The following is an 18989-nucleotide window of genomic DNA, read 5'->3' on the forward strand; positions in this document are numbered from 1 at the left end:
ATCCATCAATATTTTCAATTTGCATCTAATTTGTAAAACTTCATTACAAACATAATCCATGTAAATTGTAAATATATATATACTAATTTGAAAAAAATTAAAGGATTATTAGTAACATTTGCATATTGTTTAGAATGTAAACTACTTTTTGAAACAATCTTGGAAAGGAGGGGGAAATGGCATTCTGACAAATAAGCTATGCAAAACCATTTCTAAAAGTGCCCTTGTACATTTGCAAGAATATCTAAAATTGGTTGGAGATTTGTTAGACTGAAGTGTCACGGAGATAGTAAGCAAAGAAGGGAAACACAAAAGTAACGAAAAAGTTGTTGATTGGTGCCTTAGAATTGCAGGCCATTGTAGTTGTAGCTGTCTAGTGGTGGATACTTTAGAAAGAATGCTGTAGGTCAGTAATGAGATCTAATTAGGTGTTATTCCGTTGAAAGACACCCAGCGTTTCAAATTTTGTAGAGGAGCCTGCCCGTAACCCGGAGGTTGAACTTTGTTTTGGGTTGAGATACTCGAAATAAAAAGAGCATTTCAAATCACAATAGCTCCTTAATATCTAGGAAGTAGTTGACAGTAAATACTGGTGTTTCAGAACACTTCCAATTATTAAATGAAGAGTTAGTGTGAGATTAGTTATGTATAAATTAGTTTGCCATTTTTTCAAATCACTATTGATGTTACTGATTTGTGGTACAATTTATATCTGGGGTTGAAAATACTCAGAATTATAACAACTAGTTGGTAATACAAGAATTACAACTTTGAGATGTAACGTAATGTAAACTGAGCTAATTCTTGGTAAATGTAAAGATGCTCATCCTAGATTTAAAAGTCACTGCAGGCATTACATTGAATTTGCTGCATTTATATATGGGGCTCAAAACACTTAGAATGATAAGGACTAGCCAGTGATATAGTGAAGGATTGCAGACGTGTGTGTGAATATCTAAAATTATGCAGTCATTAGTATATACATTATTTCAAACATATATATATATATATATATATATATATATATATATATATATATATATATATATATATATATTTATATATATATATATATATATATATATATATATATATATATACACGTATGGATCATGTCAAGAACAGTGACCCCAATGATCCTCATCTAAAGAATGGCTATCCCAACATAACCTAACCCAACCCACAGTATTCCCTAATTCAGATAATGTCAAGATTAGCGAACCTAACATATCTATATCAAAAACAGCAAACCTGATTAATGTAAAGAATAACAAACCCAATAATCTTTTAAAGAATAGCGAACCCTGCTGTGATTGTGTTCTCTAATCTTAGGTATGGTCAGAATTGGAGAAAACTGTGCTTGTTTTACTGTTTGTTTGAGCAATGTTGTCCTTGTTTCTGTCATTAATCACTGGCTTTGCACTCCTCTTTAATTCAAAATACTTGTTTCCCAATGCAGTCCCCAGACATGACTGGTATGGGGGTTGGGGCTGGTACAAACAAGTGTTTTCTGATTGAAACAGAACACCCAATTTAATCAAATCAACAGGAAAACTGTTGTAAAAAAAAATCAAATCTAGTAGTCTGTTGGGTGTTTTGTGGATATTAGGATTTACATCCTTAAATGTAGTGCGACTTTGGATAATGTAATACATTGTTTTTTCACCTAATTTTCCTCAAGTTCATTGAATGAAGCTCTTGTAAACCAGTAAGGTGATATTTTCTAAAGTCAGGTATTATTTACAAAATGCCACAAGACAAAGGTAATCCCTGTATAAAAACACAAACAATTGCATATTTTGCACTTTTATCTTATTTCCCAATACAGAAATAGAAAACTGTACATATAATGTTAACCTGGAGCATCAACAATTTAATGTCATCAGCTTAACCCATTCAACTCCGATGACAAGATGTCTTGTCATTTGGTCAAATAAAACAAAAAATCATAAAACACCAAAATGTTTGATGAAACACCAGAAAAATATGACGTCAATCCTCGCTTCGCTCGCAGCGAAGCGTGGACTGACGTCATATTTTTCTGGTGTTTCATCAAACATTTTGGTGTTTTATGATTTTTTGTTTTATTTGACCAAATGACAAGACATCTTGTCATCGGAGTTGAATGGGTTAATTTATTTAAGCTGATGACATTAAATTGTTGATGCTCCAGGTTGATCGGATGTTGAAACTGGTACCAGCAAAGAATTCCTCATTTGACCTTGGGAGACTACTTTTTGAAAGTTCTTTTCCTCCCATCTCCGATGTTTCTATGTAGGTTGGCAGGTTGCATCCAGTGCAATTATTGGCCACATTATTGTCTTCCCTTTATAGGGAATTAATTAGGGTGTCCATACAGAGGAGGTGTTATAGAAAAAATAAATAAATAAAAATAATAATAGTAATAATAAAATAATAAAATTAAAAATAGAATAATAGTTGTTCCACTTTTCATACTGTGCATGATGGCTTTATATTATTTTGGTCATACTCTGATTTAAGACTTCATTTCTAATTGGACAACTCAAATGGTTTAAAAAAAATATATTCTTGTTATCATACTATATATCCATTAAATTTTTGTATGGTTTTAATGTATCCAGACAACCTGTGACCCGTTGGGTCAAATAAAATTTTAAGTGATACGTTGTTAATAAAATGGTCAATAAAATCTTTATTGAGACAATGCTCTTATATTTACAACATTCTTTGTACAATTTGAATGATTTAAAACCACTTCAATATTTTCCCTTTGCTTGACTCTACTCAGCTCAACATATAATTGTCCATGCTGTACCATAATGTATCTTTCTGTCTACCAAAATATGCATTCATTCTGCTCTGGAAGTGTATCTTCAACCCATTGTTAATATGTCATATCATGATCTTTTTAAAGCAGGTGGGGGAAAAGAATACTGCCACCAAGTATTCCCACTTCGATCGTAAGAGGTGAGAAGAAAGGGACGGGGATTGGGGCTAGGCATCCTTCTTCTTGTAGCCCCACAGGGGACATTCCTAAAAGAAAAAGCAAAGGCATAAGAGGGTCTGGGAGTTTTCTGATCAGCACCAAGGTTTGGGTCTTTTAATGTTCGTGGATGTGGTACAGATGAGAGTAAAAGGGAAGAGATGGTATGTTTGTGAGAAGAAAGATGGATGTGTTGGCTTTGAGCGAAACTAAGCTGAAAGGGAAGGGCGAGTGTAAGTTTGGGAGTGTAAGTGGGAGGTTATCAGGAGTGAAGAGAGGGCGAGGGAGGGAAGGAGTGGCTATACTAGTGAGTGAAGAGATAGGTAAACATGTAGTGGAGTGGAAGGAGGTTTCCTCAATGATAATGTGGATGAAGGTGAAACTGGGGAAGGAGATGTGGGTTTTTGTAAGTGCATATAGGCCTGGCAGTGAGAAGAGCGTAGAAGAAAGGGAGGCTTTTTGGATATATTTAAATGAGAGCATAGAGGGTTTAGGGAGAAATATCAATGTAATAGTACTGGAAGACCTTAATGCTAGGGTAGGAAATGATCCAATTGATGGAATGGTTGGGAAATGTGGAGTTCCAGGAAAGAATTGTAGTGGAGAGTTGATGGTGGAAATGTGTCTAGAAAGAGAGTTGATGATAGCAAATACAGTGTTTCAGAAGAAAGTCAAGCATAAGTACACATGGGAGAGGGTGGTAGATAGAGCGTTAATGGATTATGTAGTGGTAAATAGGATTATGATAGGAAGAGTTAAGGATGTACATGTGCTAAGGGGAGAGGGTGGGGGAATATCAGATCATTTTTTGGTGGAAGGTAAGTTGAGAGTGGAGGATAGATGGAGGAAGAGGAAAGGTACAAAAGGTAGAGAGGTGCTTAGAGTGAACTCTTTAAATAAAAATGAAAAGCAGTACAAGAAGCTGAAGGAGGAGTGGGAGGGAGTGAAGGATAGAGTAGAGCTAGGTGTGGAGGAGTGGGGATGGTTCAAGGAGGGAGTCAAAGTGTGCAAGGATGGTGTGTGGAACACGAAGGACAGGAAGAAATAGAAGAAAGGGTAGTGAATGGTGGGATGAGGAAACAAAGAAGGTTGTAGAAGAGAAGTGAGCTTTCACCAATTGGTTACAAAATAGGATGAGGGAGTCATATGAGAGGTACAAAGAAAAGAACAGAGAAGTAAAGCAAAAGGTAAAGGAGGCAAAGAGGAGAGCAGATGTGAAATGGGGTAAGAGTATGACAGAAAATTTTGAAAGTAATAAAAAGATGTTTTGGAAAGAAATTAAGAGAGGAAGAGGAGGCGAATCAAGTAGAGAAGAAAAGCTAAAAGGTGCAGAAGGAGAGATGATAATGGAAGAGAAGGCAGTAAGGGGAAGATGGGCAGAATATTTTAGGGAGTTGCTAAATGTGAAGGAGGATAGGGAAGGAAAGATAACTGCAGTGGGAAATGCTAAGAAAATGAGAGTGATGAGTGAAGAAAATGGAGGAGAAATAAGGAAGGATGAAGTGAAAGCAGTTGTTAAGATGATGAGAGCAGGTAAGGCACCTGGTCTGGATGGATGCCATGCAGAATGTCTAAAAAAAAAAAGGAGGTACAGTGATGGTGGACTGGCTGGTGAGGTTATTTAATGTTTGCTGGAGAGAGGGTAGAGTGCTGGAGGAGTGCCTGTATAGTTCCACTTTACAAGGGAAAAGGGGACAAGTGTGAATGTAGTAGTTTCAGAGGGATTAGCTTGTTAAGTGTAGTTGGGAAGGCTTATGGGAGGATCTTGATTGAGAGGATTAGGAGAGGAAGAGATGGAGTAATTGGTGAGGAACAGTGTGGATTTAGGATGGGTAGAGGTTGTGTAGATCAGATTTTTGTGGTAAGACAGATATGTGAAAAAGCTATATGAAAGGGGAGGGATTTTTTTTGGGCCTTTATGGACCTGGAAAAGGCTTACAACAGGGTAGACAGAAATGCACTGTGGGAGGTTTTGCGGATATACGGGATAGGAGGAAAGCTTCTAGGAGCTGTCAAGAGTTTTTATGAGAGTAGTAGAGCTTGTGTCAGGATTAGAAATGGAGAGAGTGAGTAGTTCGAGGTAAAGGTGGGACTTCGTCAAAGATGCGTTATGTTGCCCTGGCTGTTCAACTTATACATGGATGGGGTAGTGCGAGAGGTGAATGCAAGGGTAGTGGGTCGGGATTGGAGATGGTTAAAGAAAATGGAGAAAAGTGGGAGGTGAGCCAGCTGTTGTTTGCGGATGACACTGTGCTTGTGGCAGGATTGGAGGAGGGACTGAGGAAGTTGGTGACAGAGTTTGGGAGAGTATGTGATAGAAGAAAGCTAAAAATTAATGTGGGTAAAAGTAAGGTGATGAGATGTACAAGGGATGAAAGTGGCAGTAGTCTGGAAGTGAGCATTAAGGGAGAGCGACTGGAGGAAGTGGATAGTTTTAGATACTTGGGTGCAAATGTGGCAGGAAAAGGTGGAGTGAAGGTGGAGGTAGAATGTAGATTGATAGAAGCGAGTAAATGCCTTGGTGGATTAAAAAGTGTAATGAGGAATAGACATTTGGGAATGGGTGCTAAGAGGAGACTATGTGAAGGAATGATTGTGCCAACAGCACTGTATGGGGCAGAAACATGGGATGTGAGAGAGGAAGAGAGAAGGAGTTTGAATGTGTTTGAGATGAGGTGTCTGAGAAGTATGATGGGGGTTACTAGGCTAGATAGGGTGAGAAATGAGGAGGTGAGGAGGAGAACAGGGGTGGAAAGGGGGTTGGGAGATAGGGTTGATGGAAGAGTATTATGATGGTTTGGACACATGGAAAGAATGAGTGAAGAAAGACTAGTAAAAGAGGTATGGAAGGCAGATGTGGGGGGAGTGAACATGAAGGGACATCCTAGGATGGGGTGGATGGATGGGGTGAAGGGGGCTTTGGGGAAGAGGGGAATGTCTGTTGAGGAAGGACGGGAGAGGACAGAAGACAGGGGTGAATGGAGAATGGTTGTATATGGATGATGATGTGATGCATGAGGTGGAATGGGCGGGGGGATGGGTAAGGTAGTATGTGTGAGCAAATTTTGATGCAGCTCAAAGGGATTTCTCCCCGTCTTCTCCTTTTATGCGTGGGGGGTCGCCGATTTAATGAAGCGGCCTAGCTGTGGATGTGCTGTGTCTTGCGAAACTGCTTCTGACCCAGGGCAGTGGACAAGGTGCAGGGATGACCCATCATCCAGGAGGTGCTAAGATGAGAGGGAGGGTGGAGGGGTGTGGAGTGTATTCAGGGATGGAATGGGTGGGAATGATTTTATGCCTTTCCCTTTTTGGCTACCTCCCTTGTAAGGGGGAAAAAGCCTTGGTATTTGTATGTATTTATGTATTATTAGCTTAAGACTTACCAGTTTTGTGCGGTCCTCATGCTCTCTCGAAGGAAAGTAAACTGGATACAGGCGTTCTCAAGAAATTAAATAAAGAGAGCCTCCTCCTTGATTATGCTTATGTTATGTCACGTCTCGTCATCCCACTCCCAATCCCACTCCCACTCATTATCATTATCATTCAGGTAGTCCCATGGGACTTGAGCGAGTATCAACGTTTATAAATATAAACTTTATGATAGATATACTATGTCACTATCACCGTATCACAGAAAATAAGTTTCCATATCAAATTGAGTATGATTTAGACCTCTTACCTCTATTCAGTAGACAAAGGCAGTGACTTGATTAGTTATAAGAAGTGAAATGCAGAAGATTGTGATGTCATGTCGTTGTTGCTCAGAAAACTACGCATCATATGATTCATACAGTTCGTAATATTTTGATAAACTCATTATGTCTCATAGATGCTAATTCTGGAGTTGACTATACTTTTAAATACTGAATATCAAGATTTTAGATATTAATGGTCAGAAAATATGTAATTGGAAAATTGTGACGTCATGTCGTCATTGCTTGCAACACTACGTAATATTCTAATATACTCATTATGCCTCATAGATGCTAATTCAGGAGTTGGCTGTACTTTTAGATAATGAATATGAAAATTTTAAATAATGGTCAGAAAATATGTAATCAAAAAGCTGAAAATTAGAAAATTGGAAAATTAGCAGTTGTGATGTCACATGCTCAGAGATGGGGTTCCTTAGGACCCACAGAGCTGATGTCGTGACGTCATGTCTCTTCTGATTGGCTAGTCCTCAGTTGTGATGTCATATCTCTTCTGATTGGCTGGTCCTCAGTCGTGATGTCATATCTCTTCTTCTCATTGGTTGGTCCTCAGTCGTGATGTCATATCTCTTCTTCTGATTGGCTGGGTGACGGTTTCAAGCAAGCAAGCAAGCAAGCTGACAAACAAGATGATCAGAATTTTATAAGTACTGTATATAGATATGAAATAGAAGTGCAAAAATATACTTTTTGTGCAATTTTGATGCATAATATGAATTATTTATTCTACATCTATAGAAATTGTTTTATGATGATGATAAGCAAGAAAATGTAGGACTATGGAGATTGTCATGTGGCATTTTGTTGCATATCCTTTCCAACTTGTCAGTTTCTGTATCAATGACCATTTCTCTCATGATTTTATAGATGGTCAGTAGGTCACCTATTTTTCTTCTTTGTTCCAGAGTTGGCATTTCCAACTTTAACAATCTCTTCATATGGCAGTTTTGAATGTGTTGGGGCCATATTCGTAATTGCTGTTCAGATCCTTTCAATTTTCTTTATATTCTTTTTAGTACTGGGTGTACATAATGTTGCTGCATACTCCAGTTTTGGCCTTGTCAGTGTGATTACTAGTTTCTTTACCATTCCTTCGTCCAAGTAGGTAAAGGCCCCCCTTTATTGATCATAGCAGTTTTTTCTATCTGTTTATCAGGTGCCATATCTTTTGTGATAATCACTCCAAGGTCTTTGTCAGAACTCGCTACTTTCTTTACTTCCTTTGTACCGATTTTATATTGTCATGATATTCTGTGAGTAACCTGGTTTACAAATATCCTTTTTGTAGTGACAATTCTGTATTACAGACATTTTCTTAACTAGTGAAGCTTCACAAAATTATTTCAATGCTTCATGAGCAAAAAAAAAAAAATTAATAAATAAATAAAAGCATGGCACAGGTAGAGAATATTGTTAGGGATCTTACAATTTTTAAGGTTATCATTAAAGATTGTACTCTCTGTTAAGTTATCTAGAGAAAAGATATAATTTAGTGGATCTATTACTGGTGTATCAAGTTAAAAATTTGAAACTATTTACTTTCATTGGAAAGGGCATCAGTTTGTACAGGTTGAATCTAAATTCAGAAGCGAAAGGAACCTCTGTTATTATTGAAGAAACACTTAAGTATGCAGTTTACAAGGGATAATAGAATGATATCTTTAATTCACCAAAGAAAGGTTGGAAATTACAATCTTTCTTAGGTGAGTTAATTATCCTTACAAGTTGGGGCATTGGGAGAAGGGAGGACATGACCAGAATTTGCAACAACTAAATCTTGCACAAAGGATTCCAGGACACACAGGATTCCAATCCATTACTTTGAGGATAATTGACTTGAGTATTAATTATCTTAAATAACTTACATAATTCTTCCAAGACTTTGTTGTTAAATTCAGTAGCATTGTCTGAAACTGAGATCTTGGGAGTTGTGAAATTACAGATTACTTGTTCATATATTACTGAAGCAATTGTTTCGGATCTCTTATTTGGAATGGGTTGTAAAATACAAAATCTTGACAGATAATCAATGGCAAGAAACACATATATCCCTTTTCAGACATAGGTAACTCAAGTGTATCTAAGTGAATTCTTCCTAAGGTTTATGTGGTATAGGATATGATAGCACAGGAGCAGACTTATGTGTATTTCCTTTTACCTCCGTACATCTCAAGCAATTGTCAATATGTAAGTAAATATCTCTCTTCATGCCTAGCCAAAAGTATTTAACTGTGATTTCACAAAGATCCCTTACTCAGCCTGACATATTGTCATGACCTCCTTTTTTCAATGTTGCAAATCCTATCAATAGATCTGGGAAAACAGATTCTTCTACAACTATCACCAGAATGTACAAGTGCTCATTTTTTTTTTTTTTTTTTTCCTTTACAAAATAACATAAAAGTCAGTCTTATCTCATGTTTTAACTGACTTTCTGTTAGTCCTTTCAATGAGTAATGGATTAGCTCCAAGATTTTCATTCCTAGTTTCAACCTTTTAAGCATTTTACTGGTTCTATCATTTACTACAGATCCTGTATCAATAAATATTTGAATAGGTCTATTGAATAGTTTACTCACCATGATGGGTTCTACAGAAGTCTTTCCAATTTGTTATAGTAAATGAGAGAGAAAAAATCTCCTTCCTGTGTTGTTGTTGTTCTCCTCTTTTTCATCCTTTTTCAGTACACTATAATGCCTGCTCCCCCTCTAAGGTTAGCTCTGTAGTCTTGTTTTATTTTGTGTCTTCTGGGGTTTTTACTCCTGTTTCTGGGTGAATACAACAAAAAATTGGCATTCCTCTACAATCCTGTGTTCTATGTCCTACTCAATTGTGATACAAACAGAAAGTTGGGTTTCTACAATGATATTCATCATGACTCTCATATTTTCAGTTCCTGCAAATAATCTCATAATAACACCCATGCTGTCCCAATTTCCTACAATTATGGCACTCTGTCTAGTGTTCCTTGAGGTGCTTCTAACTCTATGTTAAAATCCGCTGTCTCTGTAATCACTCCTAATTTTCCTAGTTTCTTTGTTGTTGCATTATCATGACATATGGAATATTTGCTTTACTATCTTGATAACCTTGTAAGAGATAATCTCTCCTATGTCTCCCCTGCCCTTCTCAGGATCTACATTTTCTTTCAACATTTCTATCTTTTTCCTTTCATCAAGTATGTTTTTTGTCACTATTAGTATATCAATTATATTAATGAATCAATTTACCCCTATTGTATTGACTGCGATGTAATAACCTCTTGACGGAGAAATTCCGTGGTCATTCTATTATAATTACAAGTATAATACATATGAGTTTCTACCTTCTCTGTTGATGATGTCGATTTGAATAGACTCCTCTTCAACTCAACACATATGGGTGTGCACGTCAGCAACTCATCCTTTTCCTTGTAGTCGTCCCTATCCTTCACTAGATTGTTCTCGTACCAGCGTGGGAATTTGCGTGCACTACGTTGTCCCATCTGTTGCTTGGAGTTTGTGAGTAGTTGCATTTCCTTTTGTAGACAAATAATTGTGTTTTGTTTCTTCAAAGATGTTGCCTTCGATGATAGTTTGGCTGCAACAATACTCTACATATGTGGAAGCATGTATGCCGCAGTACATTCTTTATATGTAGTCTTTAGTATGTGCACTGAGTGTTTCTCTTCAGAAACGTTTTATTTGCATGTGTTGAGTGTTTCCTCGGAAACGTTTTATTTGCGTGCATTGAGTGTTTCTCTTCAGAGATGTTTTATTAGTGTGCGTCCATTCCTTCGCTGCCGCCACTGTCACCACTCTCACCACTGTTGCCGCCCTTGTGGCCCTTGTTAACATAGGAGAAAGCTTGGCGGGATGCTTTGTCTTCCTTTTTGTTTGCCGTTAGCCCAAAAAGTCATCTGCAAAACACTCCCTATGTGACGTATACAAGATTTTGACAGCAAAGCAAGTAGTGTGCCTCTACCTTAAAGGTTGCTTCAATTGGTCTAGTTTTTCATTGGTTCCGATCGCTGCTGCCAAATTCTTAGATATGAATAAGGTGACGTATCAAACGTGTTCAATGTTTACATTCTCTCATGCCAGACATGTAATGGGAGTAAGCACGCATTACCTCACCAGATGGCAGCACTGCGTGATGAGTCATGAAGTTCACTTCCTGTTTTACAGTCTTGTTTCCAAATGTGATAAAACTAACTTTAAAAAGCCTCAGCATTGCTCTGTTCCACTGTCTTCAGCACATAAGGGTGGACACAAGTTTCCGTCAGATGAGATGAATGTGAAGTGGAGAATTGCAATAAAACGCCTTGAACCAGGTACAAATAAGCCATGGATTCCAAGGAAATACAGTGTTGTCTGTGAAAAACATTTTACAGCAGATGACTACATGCCTGCTGGTCTTTTAGGTAAATGATATTCAACGGGCACTATTCTTTTTTAACAATTCAGCAAGATAACCCATTCCCCATGCTGTGTCATCATGTCAAGTGCATGTAGTAGTAGTGAGAATTTTGTTATGGGGAGCAGCCATTATTTTTTAACCCATGTTCCTGTCATTGTATATATTCTCAGGAAGGTAATTATGATTTTAAAGGTTTACTATTTAAATTAGGATATGTCTACAGTTACTTAGGTTTTTTAACACGCCTCCATTGTGATGTCATGAAAAAAACTAAGAGCTACGCTTTTTTTTTCCAAAGTCCTTTTATGACACCCAAACTCAAACCCTGACCTTACCACTTACCCTAACCTTACTCTATTGCTTCCTAAGATAAACAAAGAACCTGGTGCGGTTCCATCTATGTTTTATTTTAATACAACACCATCCACGTTCACCTCAACACTAAAGCAGAAAGAGTAGCTAAGAGGAGATGTTTATTTCAAAATGAACCAGATATTCAAGATGTTGGCAATGAAGAGGTAGTGTCAGCTGAAAGGGAAAATGAGATTCTACAAAGTGACGCTGCCGGAGAGAAATTGGTCCAGGACCACGGTATCCAGTGTGAGGTACTAAATTCTATGAATGCTAGATTCTCTATCTTCTGGTTTAAAAATGGCAATAAGGCCATTCAGTATTATACAGGATTTAATGACTTTGTATATTCTTTCTTAATATTCTCTGTGCTTGGTCCAGCTGTCAATAATCTTGATGGAATGGACTATGATTTATTATTAGCGGAAGATCAGTTGTTTTTAACTATAATCAAGTTGAGACAGGCCAAAGATGATATCGAATTATCTATTTTGTTCAGAATCTGCCAAACTTATGCGTCAAAAGTTGTGAATGTATGGATTAATTTTATGTTCTTCCAACTCTAAGAAATCAATTTTTGGCCAGAAAGAAACACAGTGCAGGACTTAATGCCAGTGAACTTCAAAAAACAATTTCCATCAACAAGAGTAATTTCGGATGCAACAGAGGTGCCAATTCAAAAACCCAGTAATGTTAATGCACAAAGTGCAACTTTTTCGACTTATAAGAATCGCAACACATTGAAGACAATGATCGGTTGCACTCCAGGTGGATTAATTTCTTATGTGAGTGATAGCTACGGTGGCAGCGCATCTGACAGACAGATAATCGAAAGATCTTGTTTAATACAAGGACATAAGTTTGAATCTGGGGACAGTATTATGGCAGACCATGGTTTTAGAGTGCAAGATTTGTTTGCTTTGTTAGAAGTTAAGGTGAACACTCCGACCGATAAAATGGATATTTACACAATAACAAAGGAATATTGTTACTTGAAATCGTGTTGAAAGTAAGTGCGATATATTACCTTTGTATCAAATTCTCTTTCCTCCCTGAGAGAGGGGCTCCTCTTGTTGCCAATTCAACTTTTAAACACTGAACTGTCCAATTTTCATAGGACGCCATTGTGTGTTCACTACGACTGATGGTACAGTGGAGCTATCTACCGGGATAGATTGTGATGCTTACTCCCATTAATATAGACATAAACAGTTACTCGATAAGAAAATCATAAAAGTTGGTTTTAGTACTGGTTGATTGTGGGGGCAGGGTTGAGTCTACCCTAACCCCCCCTCCGTATAGGTGACAGTCCCACTACCAAGTGCATCATAGGTAATTAATAGTTACTCCTTTAGGTAGGAGAGCAGTATGGAATTTCAACCCACAACTAGGCTATGTATCATCAGTTCATCACTATACGATGATATTGGTTCAAGTTGTTTGTACGAACCATTTAGGATGACTTGTGCATTTGTACGTTTATTTTGTATTGATTAAAGTTATTTATATCTATTTAATGTACTGTAATTATTAAATAAATGCATTGTATCATCACTATACGATGATATTGGTTCAAGTTGCTTGTATGAACCACTTAGGATGACTTGTGCATTTGTATGTTTATTTTGTATTAATTAAAGTTATTTGTATCTATTTAATGTACTGTAATTATTGAATAAATGCATCACACGTTTATTCCTTTGGGATCTTGTATACTGTATTTGTGTAGGGAACCGTTTCTGCGCGTATCGCTGTGCGTTTGTTCGCGTGGATATTACTAGGGAGGTGACGCTCATTACACCGACATTCTCGTCGGTGATTTCGAGGTGTGAGGCGGGCAGCGGTGAGGAACCAGCGTCCGAGGTGAAAATGTAAGGACCTAGGTCCCTGCCCGGGTGATGGTTTGATTTTCACACTAGAAGGCTTGGAGCACTAATGTGAGTTATGATTTCTAAATTTTGTAACATGTGATAGGAGCGTTGTATTACGGTTGTTTGCGTAAAGTAATACTGATTTCAATATATTGCTTGTATAGAATATGATTTAGATGAGTACTTACAATAGCTTAAGTTGTGAAATTTATAATCGTGTAATTAGCCATAGAGGAATGTTGGACTTCTTATTTGTTACTAATGTCTATATATTTCATACTATTGTAACTGTCATTGTAGTTACGTTTATTCAAAAGATTTATTGATGGTTATTTAGAGGATTATCCTCGTTTAATTCCAATGTAAATTTGTACAAGTGTTTTTTTTTGTTGATGGTTTCAACACTTTTCAAGTTATGTATACTGTGGATTTATGTAAGGATATTTGTAATATACTCGCAGGTTGAAATACATGATTACGACAGTCCACGGAGTTTTAGTGTGAAACAGGCTAACAAAGCAAACAGCGCTATAATGACCAGTTGACCATTTTAATAATCGATTTTACAATGTGTTTTTAGGCAAATTATTCTTATAATAGAGGATAGCATTTATGTAATGGTTCGTGTACAAAACACCAACAATCCTACTATTACAATCTCAAAAAGTTAAATATAATTTTTTTTTTCAGAAAGGTAACAATCAACAAAGAAATCCCGATGTGGCATCTACAGCTCAGCTATCTCACAAGTCATCTTACACATCAAGTGATGACCCACACAGGAGAGAAGCTTTTCTAATGTGACCTATATTAAGCAAAAGATCGTCACATATATCACATGATGACCCACATAGTAGAGAAACCTTTCCAGTGTGACTTGTGTGATTCTGCTTTCTCACGAAAGGGTGTTCTCAAAGATCATATGATGACCCACACAGGAGAGAAGCCATTCCATTGTGGCATATGTGAATCTACTTTCTCCCAAAAGTGTTACCTCAAACTACACATGATGACCCACACAGGAGAGAAGCCGTTTCAGTGTGGCATGTGTGATTCTGCTTTCTCACGAAAGTGTCATCTCAAATGTCACATGAGGACCCACACAGGAGAGAAGCCATTCCAGTGTGGCATGTGTGATTCCGCTTTCTCAAAAAAGGATAGTCTCAAATGTCACATGAGGACCCACACAGGAGAGAAGCCATTCCAGTGTGACACGTGTGATTCGGTTTTCTCACAAAAGCGTGATCTCAAACGTCACATGATGACCCACACAGGAGAGAAGCCATTCCAGTGTGACATATGTGATTCCACTTTCTTAGATAAGAGTAGTCTCAAACGTCACATGATGACCCACACAGGAGAGAAGCCTTTCCATTGTGACCTGTGTGATTCTGCTTTCTCCGAAAAGGGTGTTCTCAAACGTCACATGATGACCCACACAGGAGAGAAGCCATTCCAGTGTGACATGTGTGATTCCACTTTCTCACATAAGGGTCATCTCAAACTTCACATGATGACCCACACAGGAGAGAAACCATTCCAGTGTGTCATGTGTGATTCCACTTTCCCAGAAAAGTGTAGTCTCAAACGTCACATGATGACTCACACAGGAGAGAAGCCATTCCAGTGTGACATGTGTGATTCCACTTTCTCAGGAAAGTGTAGTCTCAAACGTCACATGATGACCCACACAGGAGAGAAGCCATTCCAGTGTGGCATGTGTGATTCTGCTTTCTCACGAAAGTGTCATCTCAAATGTCACATGAGGACCCACACAGGAGAGAAGCCTTTCCAGTGTGACATGTGTGATTCTGCTTTCTTAAAAAAGGGTGATCTCAATCGTCACATGATGACCCACACAGGAGTGAAGTCATTCCAGTGTGACTTGTGTGATTCCGCTTTAGCACGAAAGAGTTGTATCAAGCGTCACATGGTGATCCACACAGGAGAGAAGCCTTTCCAGTGTGACCTGTGTGATTCTGCTTTCTCCGAAAAGGGTTGCCTCAAAAGTCACATGATGACCCACACAGGAGAGAAGCCTTTCCAGTGTGACATGTGTGATTCTGCTTTCTTAAAAAAGGGTGATCTCAAACGTCACATGACGACCCACACAGGAGAGAATCCATTGTAGTGTGACATGTGTGATTCCGCTTTCTCACAAAAGTGTGTTCTCAAACATCACATGACTACCCACGCTGAAGAGAAGCCATTCCAGTGTGACCTGTGCAATTAAGTTTTTTTTTCGCGTAAGGGTCTTTTCAAACGTCACGTCACATGATTACCCATATAGGAGAGAACCCATTGCAGTGTAACCTGTGCAATAAATATTTTTCACGATTTTTTTTCTCAAATGTCACATGCTGATCCATACATGAATGAACCTTTTACAGTGTGACCTGTGGGATTAAGCTTTCCGAAATAGGGATAATTTGAAGTAGCACGTGATGACCCACTCCGTGAAAAAGGCCTTTCAAACAGCTTGAAGGAGCAGTATCTAATAGCATATGAAACTCAACAGAGGTGATAATTCGTTCCTATACCAACGGAATCTCCCTTTTTTTCACTTCTACCATATCTTCCAGGTTTGAGCGGGTTTTATATTGGGGACTGACCAAAAATTTCAGCATTTTTTTAAGGGGAAACTGGGAGAGTTTGAATAATCCCATAACACCGGAAATATAATTAGGAATATCAGTCTGGGGTATTGGCTGCTACGTTATTGTGATTAAGCAACATGCAGTTGATACTCTAGGGTCTGTGTGGGGCGCCCCTATGGACCAGAGCCACACATCATTTTGTCTGTGCTAGAGGAGAACTTTTTCCCAGAGAAATGATGACGCTTTTTATTATACTGCGACTGTCCCTCCGTTATGCTGTCCCCCAACCCCTTGTTATTGTCCTGTTCCACTTCTCTGAATGTTCATTTCCTTTTTGTCGCCTACCCTGTGGTAGGGGACAAAATGCTGCCACCAAGTATTCCCACTTGAATCGGAAGAGGCAAGGAAAACGGGACGGGGATTGGGACAATGGGACCTTTCGCAGTCAGGCAAGTAGATTCCTATTAGCGCTAGAATTTTCAATTGTGTCGGATTTCACGAGGCAAAGGGATGACTTAGCTAATTTGGAAACATTAGAAAAAATACGACATAAATTCCTGCATAAGTTGATTCAAAATTAAAAACATGGCTCTTAATGTTATAATTTTTACTTACTGGTGTGTGGTAAGGCCTTGTTAATTAAATTATAAGATAAAACTAAAAATAGGTAATTATTTTTACTGAAGTCAGTATGAGCAGTAAAATAAGAGGATGTTGATTTCGGTTTGTGCATTTTATCTGAGTGTTAATAATTCATGGATATCACTGTCACGTCCTGTATATGAAGATAATCAGTGAGATTTAAGATAACAGTGGTGGCGGACGTACGAGGTGAGCGACGTTTGTGTAAAGAATAGCCTCTTAGATCTGCTGGGAGCTATTTTCAAACAAATATGACTAATTTTACGTGTGCCGTGGTAGACTGCACGTCAGATTCAAGAAAAAGTAAAGAGAAAAACAAACCGTAATCATACCGGAAAAATTAAGTCTTCGATGCAAAATTATATTTTCTATACATTACATGGATTTGCCTGTTGCTTGGTGCATTCAAATGAAAGTATCAGTGTACGTCCATTGAAGTCGGTAGAAAATGACAAATTGCTTGGCTTGATACAATTATAGGCAGTTTTACGAATATCATCTGTAATTATAAATAGATCCTCAGTGCTATATGCCGTTTGCAATCATGAAATTAATTGACTAAAATTTCAGACACAATAATGTACAACGATACACCCCTGTAAGCTTATAAAACTTGCCCCAAAAAGTATTTATTTTCCGGCAAGAATTACATAATCTGGCGGTGTTTGGCATCAAATCGCTCACTGCGAAAGGTCCCATTAGGACGTGTGACGACATACGAGGGACGGACGAAGCCAATGTCAAGGTTGAGTAATGGGATGGCGGTCAGTTATAGCTTGGAGGAAGCGGTATACAGCAAGAGTAGTGTGCATGAAAATATAGATGTAAGTGTCGCCGCCCTTGTAATCCTCACTTTGTGGATATGGCGACTCACTTCTGTTAGTTATAATCTATTGTCCAGGAGAATGAAAATGTAAGAATCCCCTGAGAGGACATATACAAGGTCTTTGCGAACTATTCTTACTAACTACAGCGAGTATAAAGGCCTAGCTCATATTGTGTGCCGCGGAGGGTAGGGTGAGGCGCGACTGACGTGAGCGCTATCTGCAATAGTTTCACAGATTTGTACATCGGTTATCATGCTTTCGCGGCCAGTGATCAATAGATCGAGTAAGTTTCCATGTCTTGTGGGCTCATTTACATGTTGAACTAATTGTCTCCGAGAAAATCCATGAAGCGACTACCTATATGGCCGTGTGGGGTTATCCAATCAATGTCAATAAAATTGAAATCACCCATTATGAATAGGTCCCTGTTGCAGAAACTAGACAGTTCTTGAAACAACAGCTTGTCGTCTGCTAATGATAATGTCTTTGGCCTATATATTGCACCTACATTCATTTTTTTGTCCATTTGTTTAGATTAGTTCTATCCACAAACTATCATATGCATCCTGTTTCACTTTAAAACAGAAGCATGAACATTGCTCTTAACGTAGAACAGAACACCCACACCTTTCTTGTGATTTATATCTTGGTGAAAGTGTTTAAATCCCGCAATATTAAATTCAGCTTCAAACTCTCCGCCATTTAACCATGTCTCGGTTATTCCTATTATATCGAGATTTTCGCTTTTGAAATATACGCCTGTATTTCATGTACTATATAAAATGAAAAAAAATGTGATGGTTTGTATATGTGATATAAAAAGAGTCGTATTAAAATATATTTAGAAAATGTGAACTTTTGTTGTATTTTTCCATCGACCTCTTCAGTACGCGTCAAATTATGACGGGAAGCATCAGGTGCCTGATGCACGATGATGCATCACAATACTCGCGTTATACAGCAGTATTACTCGTTCTTTTCCATTCTGAATGTTATAACCACAGAAAATATGATCAGGCCAATTCACAGAGTTTTGGAGTCACTCGGCCACAAATACAAAATTGAATATAACCCTGACGCAGAAGCCGGCATCCTCATGTAGGTATAGGGAGTTTCCCATATTTTCCGCCATTTTATCGCATGCAAGAGGACACCTTCCAACATTTTGTTAATTTCATAATTATTGATATGCGCTAGGGATAATGTGACTTATGAATATCACAATTCAAAATCAGAAATCAATATATTAAAAGAAAAAATATGAATGAAATGGAAATGCCCATTATTATCGAGTCCTATATCAACCATATGAAACTATAAATATTTCAGTGATTTATGATTATATACCAAAAGGGGCTGCAGTCTGATAACAGCGTCATGAAGGCGACTGCCAATTACCATCATACCTTTTCACGCCGCTCCCGACACCAACCACGAAGAAGAGTGGAGTTAGACGAAACCCTTTATTCGCTTCACTGTTGTAACTAAGGTAGAACTTTGTACATCACACGGTAGAGCGGTCAGTCCCCGTTCCCTCGCTTGCATCCTATACAATCGTCAGATTCGCAAGACTCGGGTTGGGGTACAAGTGCTGAGGGAAAGTAGTAGGACGGACGGCAGGAAAG

General features: G+C 38.2%; 2 protein-coding genes across 2 annotated transcripts in view; both read left to right on the forward strand.

The window, feature by feature from the left end:
- The first annotated feature begins 276 nt into the window (after window positions 1–276).
- The window catches only part of LOC143031694 (uncharacterized), a 44501-nt gene continuing 25788 nt past the window's right edge, over window positions 277–18989 (forward strand). Inside the window, exon 1 of the mRNA XM_076195855.1 lies at window positions 277–406. The gene's annotated coding sequence lies outside the window, so the exon portion shown is untranslated. The remainder of the gene's footprint in view (window positions 407–18989) is intronic.
- Window positions 11492–15531, forward strand: LOC143031693 (uncharacterized). The gene is made up of 2 exons (XM_076195853.1): window positions 11492–11681; window positions 13989–15531. Exon 2 carries the CDS (start codon window positions 14137–14139, stop codon window positions 15427–15429), a length of 1293 nt encoding a protein of 430 aa, XP_076051968.1. The 5' UTR covers window positions 11492–11681; window positions 13989–14136; the 3' UTR covers window positions 15430–15531.

This window comes from Oratosquilla oratoria, chromosome 12, assembly GCF_046742065.1.
Source record: "Oratosquilla oratoria isolate Oo_2021 chromosome 12, ASM4674206v1, whole genome shotgun sequence".
Taxonomy (NCBI): domain Eukaryota; kingdom Metazoa; phylum Arthropoda; class Malacostraca; order Stomatopoda; family Squillidae; genus Oratosquilla; species Oratosquilla oratoria.

What these genes read in the sequence shown, in the direction of transcription:
- LOC143031693 (XM_076195853.1), top strand. Translation starts at nt 14,137, where the DNA reads ATGATGACCCACATAGTAGAGAAACCTTTCCAGTGTGACTTGTGTGAT.